The sequence below is a fragment of the Falco punctatus genome (assembly GCF_963210335.1).
Source record: "Falco punctatus genome assembly, chromosome: 7".
Classification (NCBI taxonomy): domain Eukaryota; kingdom Metazoa; phylum Chordata; class Aves; order Falconiformes; family Falconidae; genus Falco; species Falco punctatus.
In genome coordinates, this window is record NC_137587.1 from 20,804,056 (window position 1) to 20,828,584 (window position 24,529).

The window sequence follows — 24,529 nt, forward strand, 5'->3', positions numbered from 1 at the left end:
AACAGAGACAGAGCCACACCAAGGAACCCCTTAAATTCACAGGGCATGGGCACGGCCAGCTTGCGTGCTCTCAATGACAGGGAAGGCAGCAGGGTGGGAAATCCCTTTGTTTTGTGGACAGACCAGCACCCAGAGCAGCAGGACCAAGGTGGACACACAGCACATCCCAAAGAGGCTAGCAGAGGTGAGTCACCACCACTGACGGACATGGGAGGCAACAGAGCCACCAAGCACAGGGGACACCCTCACTTAGAGATGGGGCACCAAGCCATGCAGGGGGAGAAGGGCACCCTGTGCCAGGGCTCACAGGCTGCTCTGCTGAGCAAAAACCAGAGCTGGAAGAGAGGAGACTTGCCGAAGAGGCACAAGCTACAGGTAGCAGCCAGCCCAGCACCGCTGGCATCCAGGGGATGGAGGGACAGGCCTGGCAGCAGGCTTGCTTACATCCTCCCATCCACTTCTTGTGAGACCTCATTTGCTTTCCACCAACTGCACAGCCTTTGGAAAAGCAGGTGCATACAAGGACCCCCCCCCCCCCTTTTTTTTTTTTCTAAACAGGTTTGTTTCTTTTTTTATTAATTGCAAGGAAGAGCGAGTCAGTAAACAACAGCACAGGCTTCCCCGGTATCTGCCAGCAGCACCTGCTCCCTCCAGCAGCCGTGGAGGATCCCCAGGGCCTGTTACACACTGTGCTCATCAGCGTGGCAATGAAGGAGATGCAGGAGGGATTGAGTGTAATTGCTACAGCACAGTGTCTGTAACAGAGCAACACGCACCCCTTGTTACCGTGTCTGAAAGCCCACAGGTTCAGCAGAGCAATGAGGCTGGAGAGGCTCCCACTCCTGATGTGAAGGATAAAATGGGGTCTCTGCCCAGGAAGAGGCAAACTGTTTACACAAGACATTTCATTTGAGGGTAGGATGGGGTAGCAGGGACTCTACCTTTATTTGGGAGCTACGGTGGCTTGCCTAAAAGAAAATTCCTGCTAAAGGAAACAAAACCCATATGGGGCAGCTAGAATGACAGAACTGCAAGTCCAAAGCACAGCAAATGGTGCACACCAGAGCTGTTGCAAGCCATCAAAGCGAGGGGCATCCTCTCCAGTGTCCTTCCACTGCAAGGGCCAGAACTTACTTGCAGAAATAACTCAGACTCGGGTGTGAAGAAAATTTCAGAAAAAGATAGTGCCTTGCTGAAAACATTTTCCTACCAGGCCCTTCTGGTTCAAGTGTAGAAGCCCTCATCCTGGAGAACTTCCACTTGAGCTATGTCGTCACCCTAGCAAGACATTGATTCCCCCCTGCCACATGCTATACATTTGGGACAGGCAAGGAAGAAAGAGCAGTTGCTTAGGAGACAGTGCCCTGGTTCCAGCTGAGCCCTGGCCCGGAAGGGCAATGAAAGCACTGTAAAATCTCACTGCAAAGCTGGGATACAGGGAAAACAAAGACTTCACTTCAAGGCTGGGCAAGTAGCCTGGGCAGACCACTACTAAGCTGTACTCTGACTCTTCCTTACATAACTTTATCTATTTTTGCAAACAATTTAATAATCAATTAAAAAGGAGTCCTTAAGATGCGTCAAGCACTCTCTCACAAATAACCCAGCAGAAAGGCTCCCGCACACTGAAGCACAGCTCATGTGCCAGTTCAAGGTAGGTTTCTTTTGCCTTTAATCATTTCTCCCATGAATAAGTAACACCTAATGCAAGTGCTCTTACCCTGACAGTATTTGTATTCTGATACCTAGTTGCTACTCACATGCCTCTCCTAAGACAGTCCCTTAAGATCATAGTAGCAAAGGCAGGAGACATGTGGAAGATGATGTTGCCTAACATAAGTGCTTAAAGCAGTCATTTAGCATAGTACGAATTTCTTATTTCAGACTTTAGGCCTAAAACCTGCTGGATTAGCCCCCTGGATGGAGTCCATTAAACACAGTGTTTTCCATAACACGCGCATACCTATACATGACAAAATTAAAGCTTTCTTCACTGCAGGCTCATCCTCCGTTCAGGTGGCTCCACAGCCAATACTCCTTGACCCAGCACTTCTGCGGACAATACATGGTGCGTCACTCATCATTTTGCTCTGTCCTGCTATGTACTTTAAAGTGGACACACCAGCACCTCATTCACATATGCACTTACACCACCACCAACCTTGGTGCAGTTCCACAGGAGGGAAATCTCAAACATGGTATTGGTCACCATCCTCTCAGGCATGTGATTTACTTTAGGGGAAAAGGAATGGTTTCATGATGGAGAATGACTAAGTCAAACACCATTCTTCAGTTACCATGGTTGGATGTCTACCCAAATTCATTGCTGCTGCCCAAGTACTGGAAGCAGAAGTTAGTACCACATCAAGCTCTTTGAATCTGCTGTCTTGTGTTGGGAAGCTGCCTAGAGGTATCTACTGCACACAGAAAGCCAGCAAGAACTCTTATGAAGCTAGGGGATTAGACTGAACTTGCTTTGATACATATTCATAAATGCTCATATTCTTGCATGTCTGTGTAAGAAAATGCCGAATCATTTAGTCACAGATAATAGTCAGAGTACAGCTCGTCTCTTAAAAAGAGTGCCTTCCGTACTCACCATTCCTAATTTTGCTGTTGCCCGACAATTTTCCGTTGCAACAGTTGCTAAGCAAAACATTTGCAATTCAACGTACTATCACAGCTGATAGATGGTAATTGTTCCTAACCGTTACGCAGTAAAATGCATGGCTGTTGAGTCTTGTTTGTTTTTTGACCTACCCTGTTTTTTTTTCAGATATGTGACACTCAGGATATTTTATTCTTTATGTAGGGAATGTCTAAATAATTTCTACTGCAGTATATGCATGAACAGATGCAGTAAGAATAACAAAACTAGCAGATCCTGGATCCTGCATCACATTACATTAAAAAAAAATAAAAACTGAACACTAACAAGAAATAACCCAACAGGGCCAGGATTGTGAGCAATCTACAAGCCATCATTGCCATGATGTTTGTCATCTGTTTCCTCAACTAAGGAATCATTTGAGTGAGGCAAAGTGCACACAGATGACAGACAGCAGTGTTAGTTACCATCTGGAAGTCAAATTACCCCTGGTACAAACATTTATTGCCCCTTGTTTCAGGTGACCTAAAAACCTCATTCCAGCAATATTGATACAAAGTCTATCAATACCTACTGAAAACAGGTATCTTGCTAGCACCCTAAGACATCTATCACAAGTCCACAAGTCTTCTAATTAGAGGAATTTGGGATTATTTCTGGAAGTTCAAGTAGCTTTCTGTTTCTCCTACAATAACCCAGTTCAGTGTAAGACCAATATAGAAAACTAAATTCAAGGTGGACTCAAACTGCTGTATTTTAATATTTGTGGCTAAAAAACTTTACCATAGGTTAGCAGTCATATCTAGCACTCAGCAGAATAGGAAGCATCTCCTTTCCTGCTGAAGTGTAAAAGAGTAAACAAAAGTCAACTTCATTGAGGAAAAGAGAGAGGAGAGTCTTTCCAACATCACTAACAGACACATGGACAGGGTTTTTTCAAGCTTGTGCTTAGACCAGGAAACCTCTCCTATTCCCCTTCATCCCAAGAGCTTCCTAAGCAGGTAGACCCCAATAATAAACAGGATGGTCAATTAAGTTCTTTGGCTTCGTCACAGGGCAGGCGGGAAGTACCCTTCTCCTTCCTTTCCCATGTTCAATTCATATAAACTTCATCCATGCATGATGATCAGATTTTCCAGATAAGACAAAGATGATGGAAAAAAACCTTTGGAAGCATGGAGGAAAACAAACTTCTGTGATTCCTAAGAGATGACAGGCGTGTTCAGAAATGGCTTTGGAAATCAGCAGTGACACAGGTTGCTGCCATGTGTGGAAGCTCTAAGAGGACAAGGCAGGTCTTCACAAGTGAACTGGTACTAGACCGAAGAATGGAAAAGCCCCATGCTGTGTATGTGCTTAGGCAGAGATTTGTTTGTCAGGAGAGAGAAAGAAACAGAGGGATCTGCCTTATGCAGGAGGAATAGCAGGAAGGTAAATCACACCCCTCCTTGGGCCCTGTGGAAATTTTGCTAGTTATGCCCATTGCTGACAGCAAGGGTAAGCTATAGACCACACTAGAAAATGACTATAGACCAGACCTTCCCTCTTGTTCAAAGCCACACCTAAAACACTCGCTTGAACTTTGTGCTTGGTTCTCCAACAGCGTAACTGCTTGTACTCAGTACTGGCAAAATTGCTGAGTGACACCCATCCAAAACCTTGTGGCAAGGGACACGGTCCTATTTCCCAGACTGGTCACTGTCAAGCCCAGATAGCTTCATGCACTAATCTCAATCCAGGATCCAGCCAGAACTTGCTTTGGTAGAGATCAAGTTATTACAGAATAAGTTAATTCCTGGCAAAACTCCCCTGGCTTCAAGCTTACACCAGTGACAAGTGCAATTCAGCCCAATCCAGGGTTTGTTCCTAAAACCATCCATTTTCTGCTCTCCCCATAGCTCCCTCCAAGGCTTGCAGGGATGAGCAGGTCTCTGCAATAGAGCTGATGTCAGGCTGCATAGCTTCAGGAATACCAACATGAAACACATTGTTTCAGGGTCTCTGGTTAAGTGCTAATCTTCTTCCGGATTTGGATGCCAGCCCCAATTATGCAGTAAACAGAACCGCGCCATGTGATACGTGCGCTTAACCCTCTTCCTACCAGCAGCTGCACATCAGCACAAAGTTGCAGTGGGAACAGCAAAACAGTGTCTCCTCAGACTGACTGGCCTTTTGTCCCCAGCTTTGTGCTTGCTGCTGTCTCCTCTGGGAAGCCATATCCACACCATGGAAGGCCCCAGAAGGAGGAACATGATTCCCACCATAACTAGTCCCCTGGAAGTCTGCTTTATTCAGTGACCCATCCTGCTCTGACCCAATCATCTGGCTGGACACCAGCCACAGCCATGTCCAGCAACAACACTGGTCTACGTGCAGCTTCACGGGGAAAAGGGTATGGGCCAGCAAGATCCTGCAGTGGGAGGCTCAAGCTGATCTTGTCTGTGGGCCAGGAAGAAACAATCCCACTCCCAACACACTGAATAACCAGTGGGTGGGCTCGAAGAGCAAAGGCTGCAAGTTGTCTCAACCCTTTCCTCAGCAAGCAATCACACAATTGTTACACGCTATAGTAGGTGCTGGCCATTGCCCAGGGGCACCGTGCCTGCTGCGCAAGCATCCGCTGCAGTGCCCCGCACGCAGTGCTCCTACTCCAACGGCTGCCACGCGTGTTGTGCGGACACAGCCATGCAGCCCTACACCAGCACCCACCACAGCTTGGGAAGAGAAAGTGACCTGAACCTGTGGGCTGGAAGCCAGGTAAGTAATGAATTTCAGCCCCTTTCCCCCATGGGATCCTCTTCCTTCCCATGGGATCACACCCCATCATCAAAGCACATAGGATCTAACCTTTGCAGGACTCTTCCTTCCTCTTATGCAGTCAGATGGTCACAGAACACTGTGCTTGTAAGGGAAACATTTTCTTCCTGCACAAATCAGGCAATCCAACTAAGAAAGTGGAATTTTCACAGCATTAGGTTACACTTGGTACTTAACAAGCCTAGCTACACTTCCTAGTGGCCCAGGACCTCCTCACATCCTACCTCCTACATCCTATGCAGTGCACTGGCAACTGCCAGAGGAAGTTAGTCATTTCCACATTAGACTGTCTCCCATGACATGAGCCAGACAGCCCATTTCTGCACGCAGGTAAGGTATTGTTAAATGAATTAGAATTTATTTCTTCCCTTCTCAGCTGCCAAAACAGCTAAGCCTTTGCATTGCTTAACAGGCTACTCTCTAGCACTTTTTTCCCTAACTTCCTGATGCTTAAGAACCCAACTCTGACAATTTACAGCCCGTTTCCAGCTGTCTGTGTTGCTTCTCTGTATTTAGGACTGCTGTAGGATGAGCTCTACCCAGAACGACTAAACACAGAACCTCAACACATTCATGCTGCAGACTTTGAACTGCACTTGAAGCAACAGCTGGCAGAGCAGTACAGGTCCATATGAACAGCAATCAGGCAGCAAAAGCAAATCAGATCAGAGCACTATGCATTTGCTAGGGAATAAAGAGCAAGGTACCCATCAGTGAAGCTGCTGCAGCACAGCATCCTCCACTGACAGTGGACAACTGCTCAGCTCACTGTAGCAACAGCCAGCTCTGTTGCATTATCCTAACAGGGAAGCACCACTCCCAGGCATGAGTGGCCAACCCACAGCACAGCCCTTTGCTCCCCAAACTCCCTACAGCAGCCTTGCCACTCTTTAAAGATGGGGATCAGACTACTGGTACCTGTTCATGGAGGAAGTCTGGTATTCTGCAAAGCAGCATGGCAAAGTCTTCAGGTTTTGAGCTTTCAGACTTTTGAGGGCTAAAGACTGCACGTGCTGAGCAGCTTTGTTTCCTCAAAGCTTCAGCAACTGGGTTTGTGTGAACTGCTCTGAGCTCCAGCAGTCTCAGCAGGGCCTAAAAGGCGGCAGCTAATACTCCTCCATAGGCAACAGAAGCAGCTTCTTTCCCAGCTCAGCAGCTGCTGCGCAGCGGTTCTTTTGACTGGCTATTAAGCACTCGCTTCCAGAAGGCGGGAGCCTGCATTGGACTTGAAAATGAGACAAATGCCAAATCCCAATCCAGGGCCAGTGCTTGGGGAGCCGTGATGTTGAGAACACAGATCTACTGATATTTATTTCCACAGCAAAAACAGTTAAGAGTGTTTTTTTCTTAGATTCTCTCCAGTTCTCTCCCATGCTGCTCCCTCACTGTGGTGAGCTATTTAGGTTTAACTGTTCTTCCTCTTATTGTTTTGGCAAATTAATTTTAACACCGATTAAGTTCTTTCATCTGGCTCACAGTTCATGTTCCCCAAGCAGTCATGTTGGAGCAATGCAGAGGTTGTGCCTTGCAAGGGAGGGAAGGAGCAGCTGGGGACACACACTTCTCAGTGCAGCCCCCTTACCCTATCAAGCCATAAACACAGTTTCACTGCTTCAAACATCACTTGTGTAAAGCAGATTGCCATTCCCTCACTCCAAAACCCCTCCCCCGTAATCTCAGATATCTTGCATGGCTAGAGGTGGTTTTAAACTGCATTCCTACCTACGGAGAGTTGGCAGGACAGTATTCTTTTCACATGCAGACTAGAACTATCGCCTGGTCCAAGCTGCAAAAATTCAAGGAATTTGGGAAGGGCTTAAAGAAAGTGAGAAAGCATTGCTTTGCTTTCCAACCTAGCAAAAGGTATTCAGAAGCCTGGAACAGAGCACAGATCTCAAGCTCTTTTGGCTGCCAGAACCAGGCCCCCTCTGCATTTGCTCAGCCCCAAACACTACATTGCTGAGGGACTGGTTTCATGGCTGACACTGACCCCTTTATTGACAAGCTGCCATTGAAGTGAGCAGTTCCACCCTGCAATCACCCTTGTCATCCCCCACCCTGTCACCACCTCCTCCTCTTAACCTTAGGCTCAGCAGGATCAACTCTTATCTCTCTGAAAAAACACTTTTCCATAGCATGTGCAGGTACTGATCATGAGTGCATCCAACTGAGAACAAGTAACCGGTAAGCACAGACTGGACTGAAGATTGTGAAACTGCATCTGGAGTGAGTCTTGCCCCTTATGTAAATGGACAAAGAGAGAATACTCAGCACTCGCACATGCAAAAGTTAAATAAATTAGGTGCAAAAGATTTTGGCAGGTCTTTGGAATCATCAGGGACTGCTAATTTGTATATACCTTATGTCACCCTCTGGCAAACTGTCTAGAATACACTTTACAGACTGCAATTACACAATACATTTATTCACCCCCTTCCAAAGGCTGCAGAAGTACCAAAGTTCACTAGCCAAAGAGCAGATAAGCACTACACAAAACTACACTAAGAGCTCTGGAGTGTGTTATGCCCAATATACACATAAAATATTTTGCCCACTCATATCTTCTTGAGAAGGTAAAACAAGTACCAGCTTGGGGGGCGGGGAATTAAAGCCCAGTTAGTTTGACAGAAACAGGCACGTCTAGCTAACATTTCTGTTCTCTTTGACTAAGATTGGAAGGGGGGTGGTGGTTTTGGTGCACTGCAACTTTACGACAAATAAGCACCCTTACAAAACCTTGTTAAGGCTTCACATGAGAGTAAGTCATAGGAGAATGTGACTTACCAATCCACCACACAGGAAGGTCAGAGGGGAACAGAAACCCAAGCGAGTTTTGCCAATAGCTCACTCTTTGCTGTAGCATCAGGACAATATTCACACCCAGAGGCGTGCTTATCCAAAGGACACCTCTTCCTGCATGCTGCACCCTGGCACTGAAGAAGAGTTCTGCTTCTGAGCAGGGCAGCCGCAGGCAGGCCAGAGGTAGGGGCGTGTTTGCACTGGGCACAGTCAGGCTGTGGGAGTCCAAGGTGTGGGTTCGGTCTGTACAGCCCTTCCAAAGGAACTGCTCTCTAGGCGAAGAGCAGAGCCCAGAGGCTGCCAGAACCCACTGCCAGTGGGGGACTTCCAAATAAGCTCTGAAAGAAAGCAACACCACCAAAACAGTCTCTGTGTGAAAGAGATGAAGAGAATTATTAAAATCTTACTAACAAGAAGTTTCAAAAGCTCTTCCCAGCACCACGTAATTTTGTTAATGTATCATACCATGAAAGCCAGCAACCCACCTAAGCAGAATAGCAATCTTCAATCTAAAGCATATGAGATCACCGAGCACAATGGCAGAGTAAGATGGGAACAGAGATTTCCCTTCTCAGCTTCTGTCAATGAAGGTGGAGCAAGAAAACGAAGGGAGAAGAGGAGGAGGGAGAATTTGGGACTGGAAAATATAGATAGAAAAAGAGGTATCGAGAAGTACCACAGGAGGCTTTAAACTCAAAGCAAAATTTAACAAAAAATAGCATGCTGGTGATTTTGTTCTCTGGTTACGCCTACATCAGAAACCCACTACTGAGTACTGCTGTACTACACCAGCAGCGTTGGAAGGGTGTGGAGAAAGGGACATCTATACTTGCAATTTTATAGCAACACACTGAAAGCAGACATCTGAAGCTAAAGATGACAGAAATACAGAAGCACCACTCTAAAGTGGTCTACTATGAGACCTCATCCTGAAGAGAGACTGGGAAGCACTCAAGTAGGGTATGCTGAGAGTGTCTGTGCCAGCACCTCAAACCAACAAGTCCAATGTATGGTGCTAGTGCAGAAAAATACGGAATTGAACACAGTTGCTGCAGGCTATGAGTAGGGCAAGAGGCTGCAGGAAGATGCACATAGCTGCAAAGGTGTAGCGTAAGGCAACAAGCTGACTGCTCAGGCCAGCAGGCAGAGATCTTTGCACGTCACAGGGCCCATCACAGAGATCTCTGGCCACTGGCACTCTGGGACTTCCTCCGCACCTTACTGACCGTTCTGAACTCCGTGGAAACAAGTACATTTTCAATCCTTCATGCAAGTCAGTGAAAACAGCAGGTAAGTGGCAGAGGCTGATAGCATGCACAAGATCTGGAGGGATGAGAAAAATCTCTTCCCTCCTAAGCTAAATACTGAGCATATGGAACAAATTCATTCTCATCAGAGGTTGCTTCTCTATTCATGTCATCTGCCAGAGGCCATGACGCAGACTGTGCATCTTAGAGTGCCTCTATTGCCCAGCACCACACAGGAATGAAGCCTGGAGAATAATCTGCACAACAATTGCTCAAGAGCAAAACAAAAATCCCATGATGGGAGTGGGTTTTGGGGTTTTTTGGGTGGTGGTGTTATTGTTTGGTTATTTGTTTCATTGTTTTGTTTGTTGTTTTTTTAAAAAAAACCAAACAAACAACAAAAAACCAACTCATCCTTAGACTGAAAAGACACTTTGTATTTCTGACCCCATCACAGGCCAAATACTGCAAATGAATACCCTTCCTCAGCCGGCAAGTACAGCCTGACGGCCACCCGGCCGGCTGACGGCTTGGCAGCTAGGTATTTTACCACTGCAGGGCCTGTGCTTGCTGCAGTTGTGTGTACTCACCCACCCTCGCCCCCTTTCATCCATCAGGACTCTCCACTTTAAAGCTGCCCACACTTGTTCCTCTCCATGGTCCTCCTCCTCCCCAAGAGGGAAGAGCGAGTCACAAGCTTCATCTCAGGAACTAAAAATGAGGAAGCAGAACAAAGGCTGGAGACAAGCACGCTGGTACTGCCCTCCTGTCAGGATATGAAGGGGAGGGCAGGAGAATCCTTCAGGAAAGCCAGCTCATTGCTCGCAAAAGAAGTGGCTGAAGAATGCAGCAGACAGATGTGTCTGCTTGGAAACCCAAAGTCCTGCAGAATGAAACTGCAGGACCAGAAGCTGAAGTCTCTTGGCTTTGCCTACAAAGGTAGTAATTTGGCGGGTGGGTGGAGAGCACAGACCCTGTGCGTAGGGATAACAGGGTCCTCTGACAGCAAGAGGAGACATTGAGTCTGCTGCAACATAAGATATTTGCTGCCATGTAACAAACTAAATGTTAAGTACTACTACATCACACCTTCAATACAACCAGCTGCCCTGCAAGTTCCACTCAACACCAGTGTGCTCTGTGACACAGCTTGCAAAGGGAAGGCCTCCTTTCTGATAAACGAGCACCAGGAGATCACCATGAGCTGGGCACACTGGCTTACCTCCATGGAGCTCCTGAGCTGCTCCCTGCTGTGGGAAGCCCACGTGGCACCAGCCGGGGCTTTGGCACCAGCCGGAGCTTGGCACAAGAGGCAGCAGAGGCAGCGTGGCCTGTGCCAGGCTTGCCCTGTGTCCCCTGCACCCACCCCGGGGCCATCAGCAGTAATTACCTCTCACAGGACTGCAGGCAAAAGTTGTTCCAAGCTCTGCAAACACAGAGGATATTACGCTTCAAGTGTTTTAGTTACTGTAAGCAGTTCACTAATTACAGTAGTAATGATTGGATTATGGCCAGTTAACAGCTTTAAAGAAACAAGCCATTACAGGAGGGGGAGGGAAATACTCGTTTGGGTCTAGGATGGAAACAGCTTTCAGTGGTCCACCCTGCAGGAGGCTGTCAGCAGCTGGCTGGGTCAGAACATTTGCAACAGGCTGCCACAGCAAGAAGCAGTGTAATGTGTCACTAAATAATAGGCTGGCACATGAAAATTATCAGTGTTGGAGGAAGTGTGCTTGCAGGAACAAAGGTCCCTGTTCATACGCTGGCCCTCTCAGCTCCAACACCTCTGCATGAGTGTTGCAGAAGACCTGATGCAGACAGGTGTATGCATGCTAAGTTACTGACACAGTATCATGCTTGTGATGCTTTGTTTCAGCATGCAAGGAGTTGTGACTACAGGCATTTTAGAAACTCTTTCACAGCGACCTGCTAGCTCCAACCAACTGCCAAATGCAAACACCCACAGTATCAGGAGCCAAAGGCACTCACCAGAAAGAGCAGCTAGAAATTTCTTTTTACTAGCAATTGTGGTCAGCACTGGAAGGGCCACAGTATCTGGCATTAACCTCTTAGTCCCTTCAGTTGCATAAAGTCCATACAAGGAACATGAAGTGAGGTTCCCTGTACACCTGACACTCACCCATCTCCTTGTTCTTCCACAGCATCTGATTGAAGAGCAGTCTTTGCAGAAAAGCAGCTGGACCAATCGATCCCTGCAAGAAGTCCTACACCAATGCACAGAGACTGCAACAAGGACTGCCGGCTCTGGAAGATGAAGTTTTTTTTGCGACCATGCCTCTTCCATGGAGGGCAAGAGGTCCCAGGTGCACAGCTTCCACCCTTGAAGGGCACCCTCCTCCCTGAGGCACCTTCCATAAAAGAGGAAAGGAATATTCTATTTTACAGAAGAAATCCCCAGTGTGTTGAAACCACAAGGAGAGGAACAATACTCATTCCTAGACGACTACCCTGCTGGTGCTGCTAGCAGTACGTCCCTGTGGGTTGGGTAGCTCTGCCTAACCAAGGAAAACCAATCCCTTGGACCCTCACCACTCACCCTACGAAATGCAGGTCTCTACACCCCACGCCAGCCCTCACCCACAACAGCCACCCCTTGGTGGTGGCACCCCACCATCATGACCCCTGCACAAGCCTTTCACTGACTCCCATGACCCCCTCCTCAGCAGTATCTTGCTCTGCTTGGTCTCCTTGTTCTCTCCCTTCAGAGGTCTTCAGCTGAGGACTGGCAGAAACAGAGTTTGGTATCGCTGGCTGGAGGGTGAGGATTTCTGGCAGGAGAAAACCAGTGGAGCTGGGCATCTTGCCCAGAGTGAGTTCACACTTGGCTCACCACAGCTGGAAATAGTCTCATCCCTGGCCAGAGCTCCCCAACGGCCCAACAAAACCCTCGGGAAAAGGCAAGTTTCCACGCGTTAGCCATTTTGAAACAGACTGGTTCATATTCATGAATGTACTCCCCCGCTGCCCCCACCCAGCTTCTCTGCACAGCACAGCCGCCTGCAAGTGCCATGGCGAAAAGGTGCTGGATGAGCAAGCACTGACGAAGCACAAAGCCTTGCTTTGTGCACGGAGCCAGGTGTGGCCAAGACCGATGCTTCCTCTGAAGATGCTCATCCTGTACATCAACACCATGAGCAGAGCTAGAGGGAAGGCAGAGGCTTGAACAAATGTATCTCCGCGCTCCTCTTCCCACCACACCCTTGCATACTGGTCTCCCTTCCCTCATTGGTGGGAGATCTCCACATCTCCCAAACTAGATAAGACATGTAGGAAACTCACCTGGGAGCACAAATATGCTTAAAAAGCTGGAACTGCCTTTGGCTGCAATCAAAGTTTTCCCTAGGAAATTAAGTATTTTGTGTTGTGATAAACCCTGGTAAAGATGTGTTCTAAACAGCTTTAACAAAAGTGTCCTTTCTTTGGCATTGTTTAGCAGTTAAGAAATTAACTTGTGCTTTTTTCTTCCCGCTTGTGGAGCCACATTTTAAAGTTTTCTTGGGGATAATACATTACGGTAACAGAATTAACATCACCTACTGAAGGGCAGATTTAAATAAACTGAGGGGGAATCACAGTTAAGTACACTGGGTAGCAAGAGAAACTCTGCCTGCTATAGAGCCAACGAATCTGGCCAGAAAACAGGACTCTGAGATGTACACTTCACTTTCCATGATGAAGAAAAGAACACTCAGCTGGGATGCAGAGACCATACATGGTTCTCTCACTCTCTCTCATCTCTCAGAGGCCTTTACAGGCTAGCTCCTGGAGGGAAGATATAACAGCACAACTTCCATTTACAGCAGCAGCAAAGTTAAAGTGTTTAGCATCGTATGCTGCAGCAAGGAATAGCAAGTGCCCTGGCTGCTTGATCCAAAGGCCATAGAAAGCAGAAGTCCCTCCTCCACTGCCAACTGGCCTTGGTTCAGCACCTCTGCAGGACAGGAGAGTTGTCCTCAGTGTTGCAAAAGGAAGCACAAGTATCCTACATGTAACTTCTCCAGCCATGCAGCACTCTGCTCGTGGAAGGAGCAGGGTGAACAGGCTGCCCATCCACACTGTGCTGTGTGGCACAGAGATGCAAGACTTCACAAGGGTTCCTCTGAAAACGAGGGACGTGCATAGGATGCACAAGCAGAGCCCAGCTGTGCTATCCTGAAGGGCACACTGCATCGCAGTAATGCATGGTCACTGCAAAGTCAAGCACATGGCCAAAGAAGCAACCAGCTGATACATCAAGTCATCCCTGACTTCCCATTGACCGCATAAACCATCTAAGAGGATGTGGAAAAAGCTGCTGTTTAAGAAGTCTTCCCTGCAGCCTCACCTGTCTATCAACTATCCACACTGGTGTGTTCCTGTAATATTGCCCAGAAGCCCTGGATTGCTGGCATTCAGAGACCTACTTGAAACCACTCCAATCTGAGTGATATATGGAGACTCACATCAGTGGTGTCCACTGTAGCGAGTGTTAATAGCCAAGACACGGCCTTTTCACCTGACAACACTTCCCTTCTTGGCTCCAATACAATGGAAAGGCCAGTTTTGCTATCATTTCCCACGCTACAGGGATGAATACATTTCCAGGAGGTTTTCAGTTTACATAGATAGAGTGACAAATCAATGATTTATCTGGATGAGACCCCACAATCCCCTTTGTTTATGCATGCATACCCCAGGCCTGTCAATGGGAACTGTTTCAGCGCACTAGAGCATGGAGAAGGTCTCTGCAGAGTCTTGTTCGCGTTGTAGTGCTTCAAAGCAGCAACAGATTTGGAAGAAGAGAGGACAACTGCAGGTAAAAGCTTGAAGTCAGTCAGCTGCATACAAGGGTTGGCTTGCAAAGGCCTGACCCAGCCCTTACCAATAGGATGCACATTGTTGCCAGCAGAGCAGGAAAGACAACAACAGGAAAACAACATGGGGGAAAAATGGTTCTGCTTTACTGCCTAATAGGGAGCCAAGAGGTTAAACTGGCACCAGGCCACACCACAGACATCCTATGACCAAGTTCTACTCTCAGGCAGTGGAGAGACAAGAGCAGCAAAGGCAACAGTGGGAGGGGAACAGGAAGGAAGATTTTTTTTTTTTGCTAATCATATTAATGTTAGTGGGTTTGCTCACTTAAGCATCTTTTGGGTTGGCCCAAGGGAATCCCCAGTTCTGTCTTGGTGATCAGGGTGACTACTGAGTCTGTATGTCAGTCTCACACACCAGGTGGCTCTACAGACTTCAACAAAGCAGACTTTTCTGGCATGACTAGCATCAGCAGAAGGTCCTGCTGCTGACCAGCCTATCTTAGCACTCTACACCAACTCATCTCAATAGATCCAAGCTCTGTGTAACATGTTTCAGGCCCAAACCCGAGTTAATGCAAATCTTGCGTCCCTATGAAGAAAGAGGTGACCGCTTTTCTTGCTAAGGTCATGGTTTTCCCTACCTAGCACTTGCCAAGCATACTACACACATCTTTCCCCCTACACGCACAGTTCACCTATGGCTTTGAGGGGATGAGAGGGTTTTACATTGCTATACAAGATTTGTAGTAGTCATGCTAAGCACGTTCCACATGGTAACCATCATGTTTCCAATAGTCCATGGCAGGAAATCAGTTCTATGCTCTTTATAAAAGAAGAGTAAACTCTGTTGCATCCCATCCTCCTCAAACACTGTACAGAACACCTCTAAAAATCACAGCAACACATCCAGCAAGCTCCTGGGGCAGATGAAACACATTAAAGTGAGACCAGTCCACTATATGTGTTGCATTTTAGCAACTTCACAACGTTTCCCCAGACAACTCTCCAGCCTCTTTTCTACAGTGACTGCTTTCTGCACCTCATCATCAGAAGGAGCACAGCCATCCTCTGCTAGTGTAAGTGCACCCCAGATAACAGTCTGAGTGTCGGGCACAACAGTGATAATCCACAGGCAGCTGGAAAATGCTCTCAGTCCTTCCCCAGCACAGCCGTGCAAGTTTTCACCATCTCTGTCACTGCTGCTTGTGCCAGCCTTAAGAACTCCAAGCCAAAGTCTTAAGTGGATTTCAGTGAGGTGGCACAGAAAAGGTGACACAGGCTCACAACCTGGCCAGAAATGCCAACTGAACCCTGCTCCTCCTCCAGTTAAAAAACTGCATGAGAACTGCACCTCTCACACAGCACCCATGGGAAGAGCAAGGTGCCTGCAGCAGGAGCAGCTGGGGAGCACGTTACTACCATTCATGGTGGTCACCTCAGTGCTGGGAAGAGCAGGTACCATTCATTCACTGAGTCTCCACTGTAACACACGCTGCTTCTCAAAATGCAGTCCCGGTGTTCACAAACACTTTTACTTAACAGGTTTACTGGTCCACATTCTCACAGCTACCATCCAGTTACACTTGAATTTCATAGCCAGACAACAGCACCTCACACAAAAGCACCCACTTCCTTCTAAGGGGACAAGTTCTCACCAGACAGCCAAGAAAACTGAAGTTTCCAATCAGTTTCTGCTTAAAAATGCCCTATGTGGCATGCCAGATGCCCCAAGCTACACCACCAAGCACTGCAAGCGGCCAGGGAGGAAAACAATGTTATCCTCTCTAGCCTTCACACTTATGCACAGCAAAAAAACGTCATTACCAAATCACACACAGAAGAATTTAAACTGGTTGCCTGAAGCAGTCAGCAAGAAATTCCCCAGACAGACACACTTTACATCACTGGGCTGGTAGCTGGATGCCTTTGAGGTGTTCCACCCTTCCCTAGAACATTAGGAGAAGGAACAGTTCAATGCAGTTTGGCAAGTATCATGTTCTTACAAGTTGAACCTTGGGATCCATTACCGAGCCCCCCAAAGTACGCGTGGTCTCCTTTTTAACCCATGTCTGCTTTCTCCTTACTTCCCCCCCCCCCCCCCGCTTAAATAGGATGCTAAATAGGTGGGTAAGTCACTGCAAAGTGCACATGCCTCATTCATCATGCATCAAGAGGTTACAATGAATAATAATGTTGTCATTAAAAAAACCACAACTGCACATCCTGACGAAACCTGACCACAGAAAATATGAGGCAGCTCCCACACTCAAGACAAGTAACTGATCTACAAAGCCAGATATTTCCAGAGCCCCCTACAGCAACTTCTGAGTTTAGTGTTTTGAAGAGCAAGTATCTGGCAATAAGCTACCTATGTTAAACAACAAAAGCTTGATCTGGAAGAGATATCTGGTGACCTATATTGCCTGCCTGTTTGACTATGAAAGAGCAGCTGAGCAAGCAGCCTTACAAATTTCAGCATTCTGCTTCTGTATGATACTGGTTGGTGCAAAATAAGGCACAGAAGATCCTCACATGCATCAGGGCCACCGTTCCGGCAGCACACCCACATTGCAAAGACCACACAAGCACCATCCCTCACTATGGCCCATAGAGTACTACACAGCATCACTCACAGCAGGAGCAAAGGGACTCAGTGCTGTACATTCACTAATGACACACTTTTATTTGCCTCACGGCTGAATCTGTAATGGTACTGAAAGAAATTTTAGCAAACTACAGACTAGGTGTAGTATCACACCTCTTGTGGATCCACAGCAACTACGACAAATGTAGTTTTCTGGAAATCTAGAAACCCTTCTCAAAATAGACCCTGTCTGGACAAGAGTACACTCAGTCCAAGGGCAAAGGAAGCTGTGATTGTGACTTTTACATTTTGGTGGCGATACTAGTCACACTTATGCCACTTGATCTGAGCATGCTACCCCGAAGGCTTGGAGGTGGGGTGTTTCCATGAGGGACCTGGGCTCTGTTAAACAGGTACTTTCTATCACTAACAACCCTACCTCAAACAGAGAGGTAATTAGCACAGCAAAATTCAAATCCTAACAAGAGCAGTAAGACCTGTTGGATGCAGGCACAGCAGGGCCATGAGACCCATGGCTTTTTAGGTTATGCAGTCGGCCCCGTATTTATGTGTATCTTTACACACAGTGCATGGCATAGTGTCAAAAGGGGTCCTGGGAGACGGCCATTTCTAACAGGCAATTTCTTGCAAGTCTGTGAATAACTGTGCTTAGTAAGTACTTCTTTAGGGCAGAAAAGACGCTCCCAAAGTCAGTACTATCACTGCTTCAGCAGCACTGTAAATCTAAGCGATGCAGCTCTCTCAGCCAGAGGTATTATTTACTGTCACATTGCCACAGAAATGCCAATCTGGTGAGGCACAGCAGCACTGGATAAAGACAAGGCACATTTATTTCAGCAAATTTTTTTGTTTGGTTGGTTGGGGTTTTTTGTTAAGGAAAAGCATTACTATCATTCCTTACAGCATTTAAGTTGTATATGGTTGTCTTCTACATGCTGCAAATGAACCCGTCTTCCTACTCATTGTCAAGACAGCAGCTGCCAGGTCATTACAGCTGGGACAAGTTGCTTCAGGCCAGATTTTAAAATAAACCCTGAACAAGGTGCACCTTGACCAACCAGTTGACGAGAGTGGCCAACAGGAGGCATGCAGGGCCTGAGGGCCTCTCTCCACCAACACCCCAAAGCAGTGCCAACTTCACCCCAGTGTCATTCCTGACCTCCCTGGGACACTCAGGAGGCAGTGGCAGGAGGTTGTCCTTATCTCCAATGTCCCTCACCTCACCCGCAAAGACGACCCAGGCATGCTGAGCACCAAATGGCTCACCCGATCCCTCAAGGCCAAATCCTTCACCAAAGCTTCAGTAAAGCTCCTTCACCAAAAGCCCTCAGACTGACTCAGGAGAAGTCTGAACCCTGCAGAGCAAGATGGAGAAATGTCCTTGTGGGCATGAGTGACGATCTCTTGGCCAGTAAACACCAACATACGTACATTTTACACAGCAAGGTTCCTACCCCAACAGCTAGGTGAGACTGTTGTGATGCCTTTCAGCGAGTTTTTTGTAACACGGGAACAGCAGGATCAATTCCATTATGCCTTGGCTGGTGCTACTTTGAGGCCTGTCTCCAGACAGGAAAGAAAAGAGATGGGAGAGGAAAGAAAAGGCTATTAGAAGAAACTACTGAAATGAGTTCAACAGTGCAAAGGGGAAAATATTTTAATTCCCAGAAGAGACCCCCTGCTCCCGAACAAAAGGCTGTGCAGAGGCTTATATCAAGTGAGAAGTAGCTGAATTTGTTCCGCACATTGTATTTTTTGCCGCTTACGAATAGCGACGCTGCAACGAGCTCTTTAAAACCTCTTTTGATAGACATGAAAAATAGGCTTCGCGTGGAAAGCTGCTTTCCTCCCAGGAACTGTCACTTTATCCCTACATTGTAAAACAGTAACTTCCCAGGAAGGGGCAGGTGGGAAGAGGCACGAGACCAGTGTCTCTTCTCTGTATCATGTTCAGGGGGCCAAGCTGCACACTGCAAACATGAAATTCACTCTGCAGCTCACCTATTTACCCATCTCAAAGCAGCTCACAAGATCATCTCTCAAACACCATTCCAGCCAGCTAAGGCTGTCATATCTGTCTCTCAGGACACAGAAAACCTGTGAACCAGCATCTCCTGAAAATTCAGCAAACTTGTCCTTACAGCGTGCCTCTTGAGGCTGTCACAAAAAAAAAAAAAAAAAAAAAAAAGAAAAGTCACAGATCTTCCTGCTTCCGACATGCCGAGTCCATGCAGCTGGGAGAAGGGGAGGTAGATTCAATTCATCTTTGAGTAACATCTCTAGACTGTTTGCTTCCCAAGTTTCAATTAGTCCCAGCTGCACAAAGCTGCACAGGACAGCACTGTGGCACAGCTCTCCCCAGCCCACAGGGCTTTACTAAGCTGAGACACAAGGGGCTGGGTGGGAAACAGCCAGCAAGACACAGTCTCTTCTCACACAGATACTTGGTCCCTGGATTACCAGCCATGCTACCACTTCAGATATGCCATCTCCTCTCCCATAGAGGCCCTGAGCACAGAAGTTGCAAGTCTGCCTCACCAGCTGTCCTCAGTGCCATAAATAATAACAGCAGCAACGATTTGGTAGTACTTACATCAGATTTAGTACTATCTGATTTAGTACTTAGATTTCCTCTATCAGAATTTCTCTAGCTATTCCTTAGGTGAAGGAAAACCTAAACCACATGAATCAACCAGGAAACACTAAGCTTGAAGAGAGCTTCCAGGAATACTTGGGAGGCACAAATCTCTCCTGTTCAACTCAGTAAGTATCAACTAACATGTACAGTAATGAACATTTAACTTCAATTACTGCAGTGATTTCATTTCACAAGAAAGAAGGGGTGACAGTTTTGCTACACTACACATCCCAGGCTTATGCTTGGTGGATACTGTTATCTCGTCACCTCTGAAGGTATCAAGCCTCAAGACCCTGACAGGGCTTTTGGTCACATTCAGACCCTGGGGAAGGGAACAAAACTGTCCCTCAGTATCTGCACAGCCTACACAGGCTGGGGTCCAGTCATCTATCCCTTTGAGGGTGCACAAGCCTGACTGGCTGTAACTAGGAGCCATCATTCCCAGACTTGATCTTCCTACCTACAGACACCAGAGGGGTGGGTCACGATAAAACCATGAACTTGCACTCACGGCAGAAGGGAACAGCTTCAAGGGAACAGCTTCAACTGTCCGTCGGCAGGAAGAAAAGCAATCAAGCAACCCCACCACCAGCGAAGGGCACCTAACCATATAGAGCCCTGCCGTTCAGCAAGCTGGAGAATGACACTCAGCACATCAAATTCAACTGATAGCAGCTGACCATCAGAAGAAATTGGCTTGGGTTATTTTGGAACAGATCTGTTAATTCCTTAAAACTCCCTCTTGGCTTCTCCCCTACTCTGCCCAAGTAACCAAGTTAACAGAGTAGCTCTCTGTCCCCCTCTTGTGATAAGATCAAGAGGACTTATCTCCTAGAAGGAGACACTATTAAAAGAGCATGGCCTTTACTGCACGTACCACAACCTGGGCTTTAGGACTTCTTTTAAAGCCAAAGGTTCAGCTCCTGCTTCTGACAACCGAGTCAGTGTGCCACTACATATAAAATATTTTGCCTCACCCTGCACTGTGAAAGGCAAAAAAACCCCCATGTCATGACAATCATTTTCCCTCACAGCCTGTGAGCAACACTGCCCATCTCGCTCTGGGCCCTGCTGGCCGTTTCTAGATGTATTTACCTCATATAGGTATAGGACTGGAGATACAGATCACGGCTAGGCAGTTCTTTTGAAAAGGAAGAAACTTTCCTCCTCAAAGGAGCAGAGCCTGGTCTTCCTATAAGCCACCCAGGACTCACACCCCAGACCACAGTTACATTCCCCTCCTTCTCCTTTGTTGAAATGTTACAAACATAACTCACACCCCATCAACCCTTTCTCCACTACATGCCCTTGTTTGTGTGCTTTAATTCTCATGCTGTCTACTCTCATCACCCAGGTCCCTCCAAGCAGCTTTATAGCTACCACCTTCCATTAACTCATCAGGCTCCAGAGTTCAGTGGTGCCACCTCAGACGCTATGAACAGGAGAACCTGGAAACCCCCCATCCGGAAGCAGAGGGGCTGAAGAAGAAGAGTCCTCTCACTGCCGTGCCCTCCTTCCCACTTGCTCCCAGATCCTTACAAGAAGCCACATCACATACATTAACAGATCACCTACGCATAAATAAGCGATACCCTCCCCTCGGGCAGGGAAGGTCTGGGGGTTCCCCTGCCTGCTCGCAGCTGGGGCTGAGCAAGGCGCGACCCCAACGCCAGCCCAGGGTGAGCAAGTGCGAGCCGGGAAGCGCGGCGGGACCCCGCTGCACCCCGGGGTGTCCCTGCCATGGCAGCGCGAGCCCTGCTCCGAATTCTGCTGTATTGTTGCCTGATGAAGTGACTAAAACGGAAATGTTTCGGGGATTAGGATTCCTGAGTGATCTAATACAGGATGCTTTTGGTTTAAAGGAGGAGGGGAAAAAAAACATAACTAGAGAGCGGCGCGGCTGGAGCTCCTCTTGAGCTTCCCCCCCCCCCCCCCCCCGCCACCCTTTCGGTTTAAAAAAAGGGCCGAATGTTACCATTTTTGGACATGAGCTCCGCGCAAGCCCTGCCCTAAACCACACCATTCAAACCAGAAGCCAGTTACGGTCCCGCTGCCGGGCCGCCGGGGCGGGGGCAGCGGGGGGGCCACGGGGGCGGCGGGGGTGGGGGGAGCTGCCCGCCGCGCTCCTCCCGGGCGCACCTGCGGGCCGGGCCCGCCTTAGCGGGCCGAGTACCGGTGACAGGGCGGACATCTGTTGCTGCGGGGGAACCGCCGCGGCACCTCCCTCGCTCCCTCCTTCCCCGCCATCACCTGCCCGCTCCATCCGCCCCCGCCGCCTCGCCACGCCGCGCAGCGCCAGCCCCCGGCCAGGCGCGCACCGGCCCGCCGCGGCCGCTGGGGGTGGCGGGCATGGGTCCCGGTGGCCCCGCGGTGTGCCGGGAGGGGAGGGGACAGAGGCGCGCCCACCTTCCTCTGCTGCTTCTCCCAGGCTGGGTCGAGGAGCAGGTCCCGGTCCCAGTCCTCCTCCGGCTGCATGTAGTCGTTGGTCTGCTGCGGGTCGTAGTGATCCATGGCTGCGGCTGCTGCTGCTGCTGCTCCTACTACTACTGCTGCTGCTGCTGCTAATGCTGCGGCCCGTTCCCGCCCCGGTAAGCTGCCCGCTGTGCCCGGCCCGCGGCCGCTCAGCCCGAGCAGGCGGCGGCGGCGCCCGCTCTCACCTCTCCACCTCAGCCGCGCGCAGCACCGCGGGTGCGGGACGCCACGCCCCGCCCCCGCCCCGCCCCCGCCCGGCTCATTGGCTAGGGCCCGCGGCCGAGCTGCATTTCCCAGCGACAGCCTCTCGCTCATTGCGCTTCTCGTGCGCCCGTCACGGTGCCCGGCCGCCGCCATAGGCGGGCTGCTGCTGCCCCGCCCCCAGCCCCGCCCACACCTCTCCCGCGGCGGCGGCCGAGGCCGAGGGCGGGCGAGCCGGGGCGGCCCGGGGCGATGCGGGGAGGCTCGGTGCCGCTGTCGGGGCATTTTCCGCTCCGCGGCGGTACGGGGCGCGGGAGCCCGTACCGAGAGCCCGTACCGGGAGCAGGCCCCTCGCAGATCCGCCCTGGCGGGTGGTGCGGCGGAGCGGTGCGGGGGGCGGCTGAGCAGCGCGGGTCAGAGCAGCATTTTGTCCCCGGGAGGCGGCTTTGGTGCGGCGCAGCTGGCGGCCCGGCCTCCCGGGCCCGAAGTGAGGGCGCTCGGTCACAGCCCTGCAGCCCCGCCACCCTCCGCCTCGGAATACTGCTTCCTCGTGGGGTCTCGCCGGTGTGCCCGCACCGAGGGTGCCGAAATATAGCGATTTTCTCTTGTTCCTGGCCGGCAGCGGTGGGTGAGCGCTAGGATTGCCAGCGCCGTGGCTGAGGCCTCACACCCGGAGCCGAGGGCTGCAGGTGTGCGGTGCCAGGCCGCCCGGCCGGGCCTGCAAGTACCTGCTTGACAGGGAAACGCTGAACCAAACTACATGTGGCTCCTCTCAGGCTTCCCGGGAGAGAAACACAAGCTGTTAAGGAGTGCACCAATACACAAATGTTTCACGTGGGTTTCTGTCAGTGAAACAGGTGGTGGTGGGGGGAAATGACAATGGCATGACTAGTTTCCCCTATTAGTCTCACTGAGAAGCAGGATGGTATCTCTCTGAAAAGTGAGAGAAAGCCTGAAGACAAGCTGCTCCACACCACCATCTAGGGCAGAGTGAGCTCCTGTCCCAGTTCATCCTGATTCAGAGGAAACAGAATTTGTGGCCTGTGAATGTGGGAGAGAGGGATGCTGAGAATGGACTGGAAGGATGCTGCAAAGCATCAAGGTGGATTGAGCACAGATGTTCAACATCAGGCAGGATTTAGCCCCAAATTACACCAGTGAGCTCTTCTTCCAAAAGAGGGGAATTTGCTTCCTGCTTCTTGCAAACATTGGAGGTGAAATTGGATATATTCTTCCACTTCTTGGTGTAAATAACTGTGCAGACCATAACAGACAGATGCTCTGTATGGTACTCTGTCTTCCTGTGTCATATGATGCTCTTCATGTATGCTTTCAGACATCATAAACACAAATATAATTATCAGTATTGTTCTGCACCATTCAGAGACTTGTATTTACCTTGCCATGCATCACTTAAGTTAGAAAGATTTAAGCAGGCAAATACAGTAACATCCATGATTTTCAAAACCAGTGCAAGATGTCTCCATTTTTAGACCGTTTGGGAAACCAGGCTCAGGGCAGCCAGATCTGAGGAATCCAGGACTACCAGGCGCTTTGGAAATCCTTCTGGCTGTGCTTCATGATGAAGTGGTGGGGAATGCAAAATAGTCATATCACTCTGGAGAAATGGTAATGGACTTGAAGGAAACTTCCCCCACCGTTCTGCACTGCGGAGAGGTACAGATGACTTAACTGGTTTCTGAGAAGCAGAGTGGAAGAATTTACATTGGGGAAACATGTAAATCATCAGGGTTTAAAGAGAAAAGGCCAGTTTTTATTTCTTACAGCCATTTGATGAACACCCAGTAACAGAAATTATGAACAGCTACAGCCTGATCACATGATAATTTAGAGACAGCAAATGTGTCTAACAGTTTTCCTACCTTCTAGTTTTTCTTATTTGTCAAGACACTTCCAACCTGCAGAATCTGGAAAAATATGAGAATTGGCAAATTCTGGGGGAAAAAAAAGGAGGAGGGAAGCAAACACATTCCTTGAGAGAAGTCCTGGGCTTTGTATTTTAAGGCAGGGGGTCCTACTATATTGCTTCCCCACTCTCGTACTTTAAGACCCCATTGTTGAAACCTACTTTTAACACCTCCCCAAATGTGGTGAGAGGTCTCAACTGCTGTTCAGCAAGTGAGGATTTTCAGCATTTTCCAGGAGATGCTCAGCACCATGGAGATCCAAGCCCTAAGACATGGCTTGCGTTTCTGGATGCTGCCTCTTGTTCCTTGGAGTTGAGTTGCAAAGCAACAATCCCCATAGTCATAATGTTATACTTAGCTGTGTAAGATGCACCTAGTGATCTCTCTTACAGAGGTT

General features: G+C 48.8%; 1 protein-coding gene across 3 annotated transcripts in view; it reads right to left on the reverse strand.

Annotated features, from left to right (window-relative positions):
- Positions 1-22,216, reverse strand: part of ACTN1 (actinin alpha 1) — a 91,149-nt gene extending 68,933 nt beyond the window's left edge. For 2 of the 3 annotated variants that reach the window (XM_080396497.1, XM_080396495.1), the window contains exon 1: positions 21,938-22,216. In XM_080396497.1, the coding sequence (XP_080252623.1) occupies positions 21,938-22,042 (105 nt within the window). In that variant the 5' untranslated portion in view covers positions 22,043-22,216. The remainder of the gene's footprint in view (positions 1-21,937) is intronic. The other variant, XM_080396496.1, reaches the window with a different exon arrangement.
- Between the last annotated feature and the right edge of the window lie 2,313 nt (positions 22,217-24,529).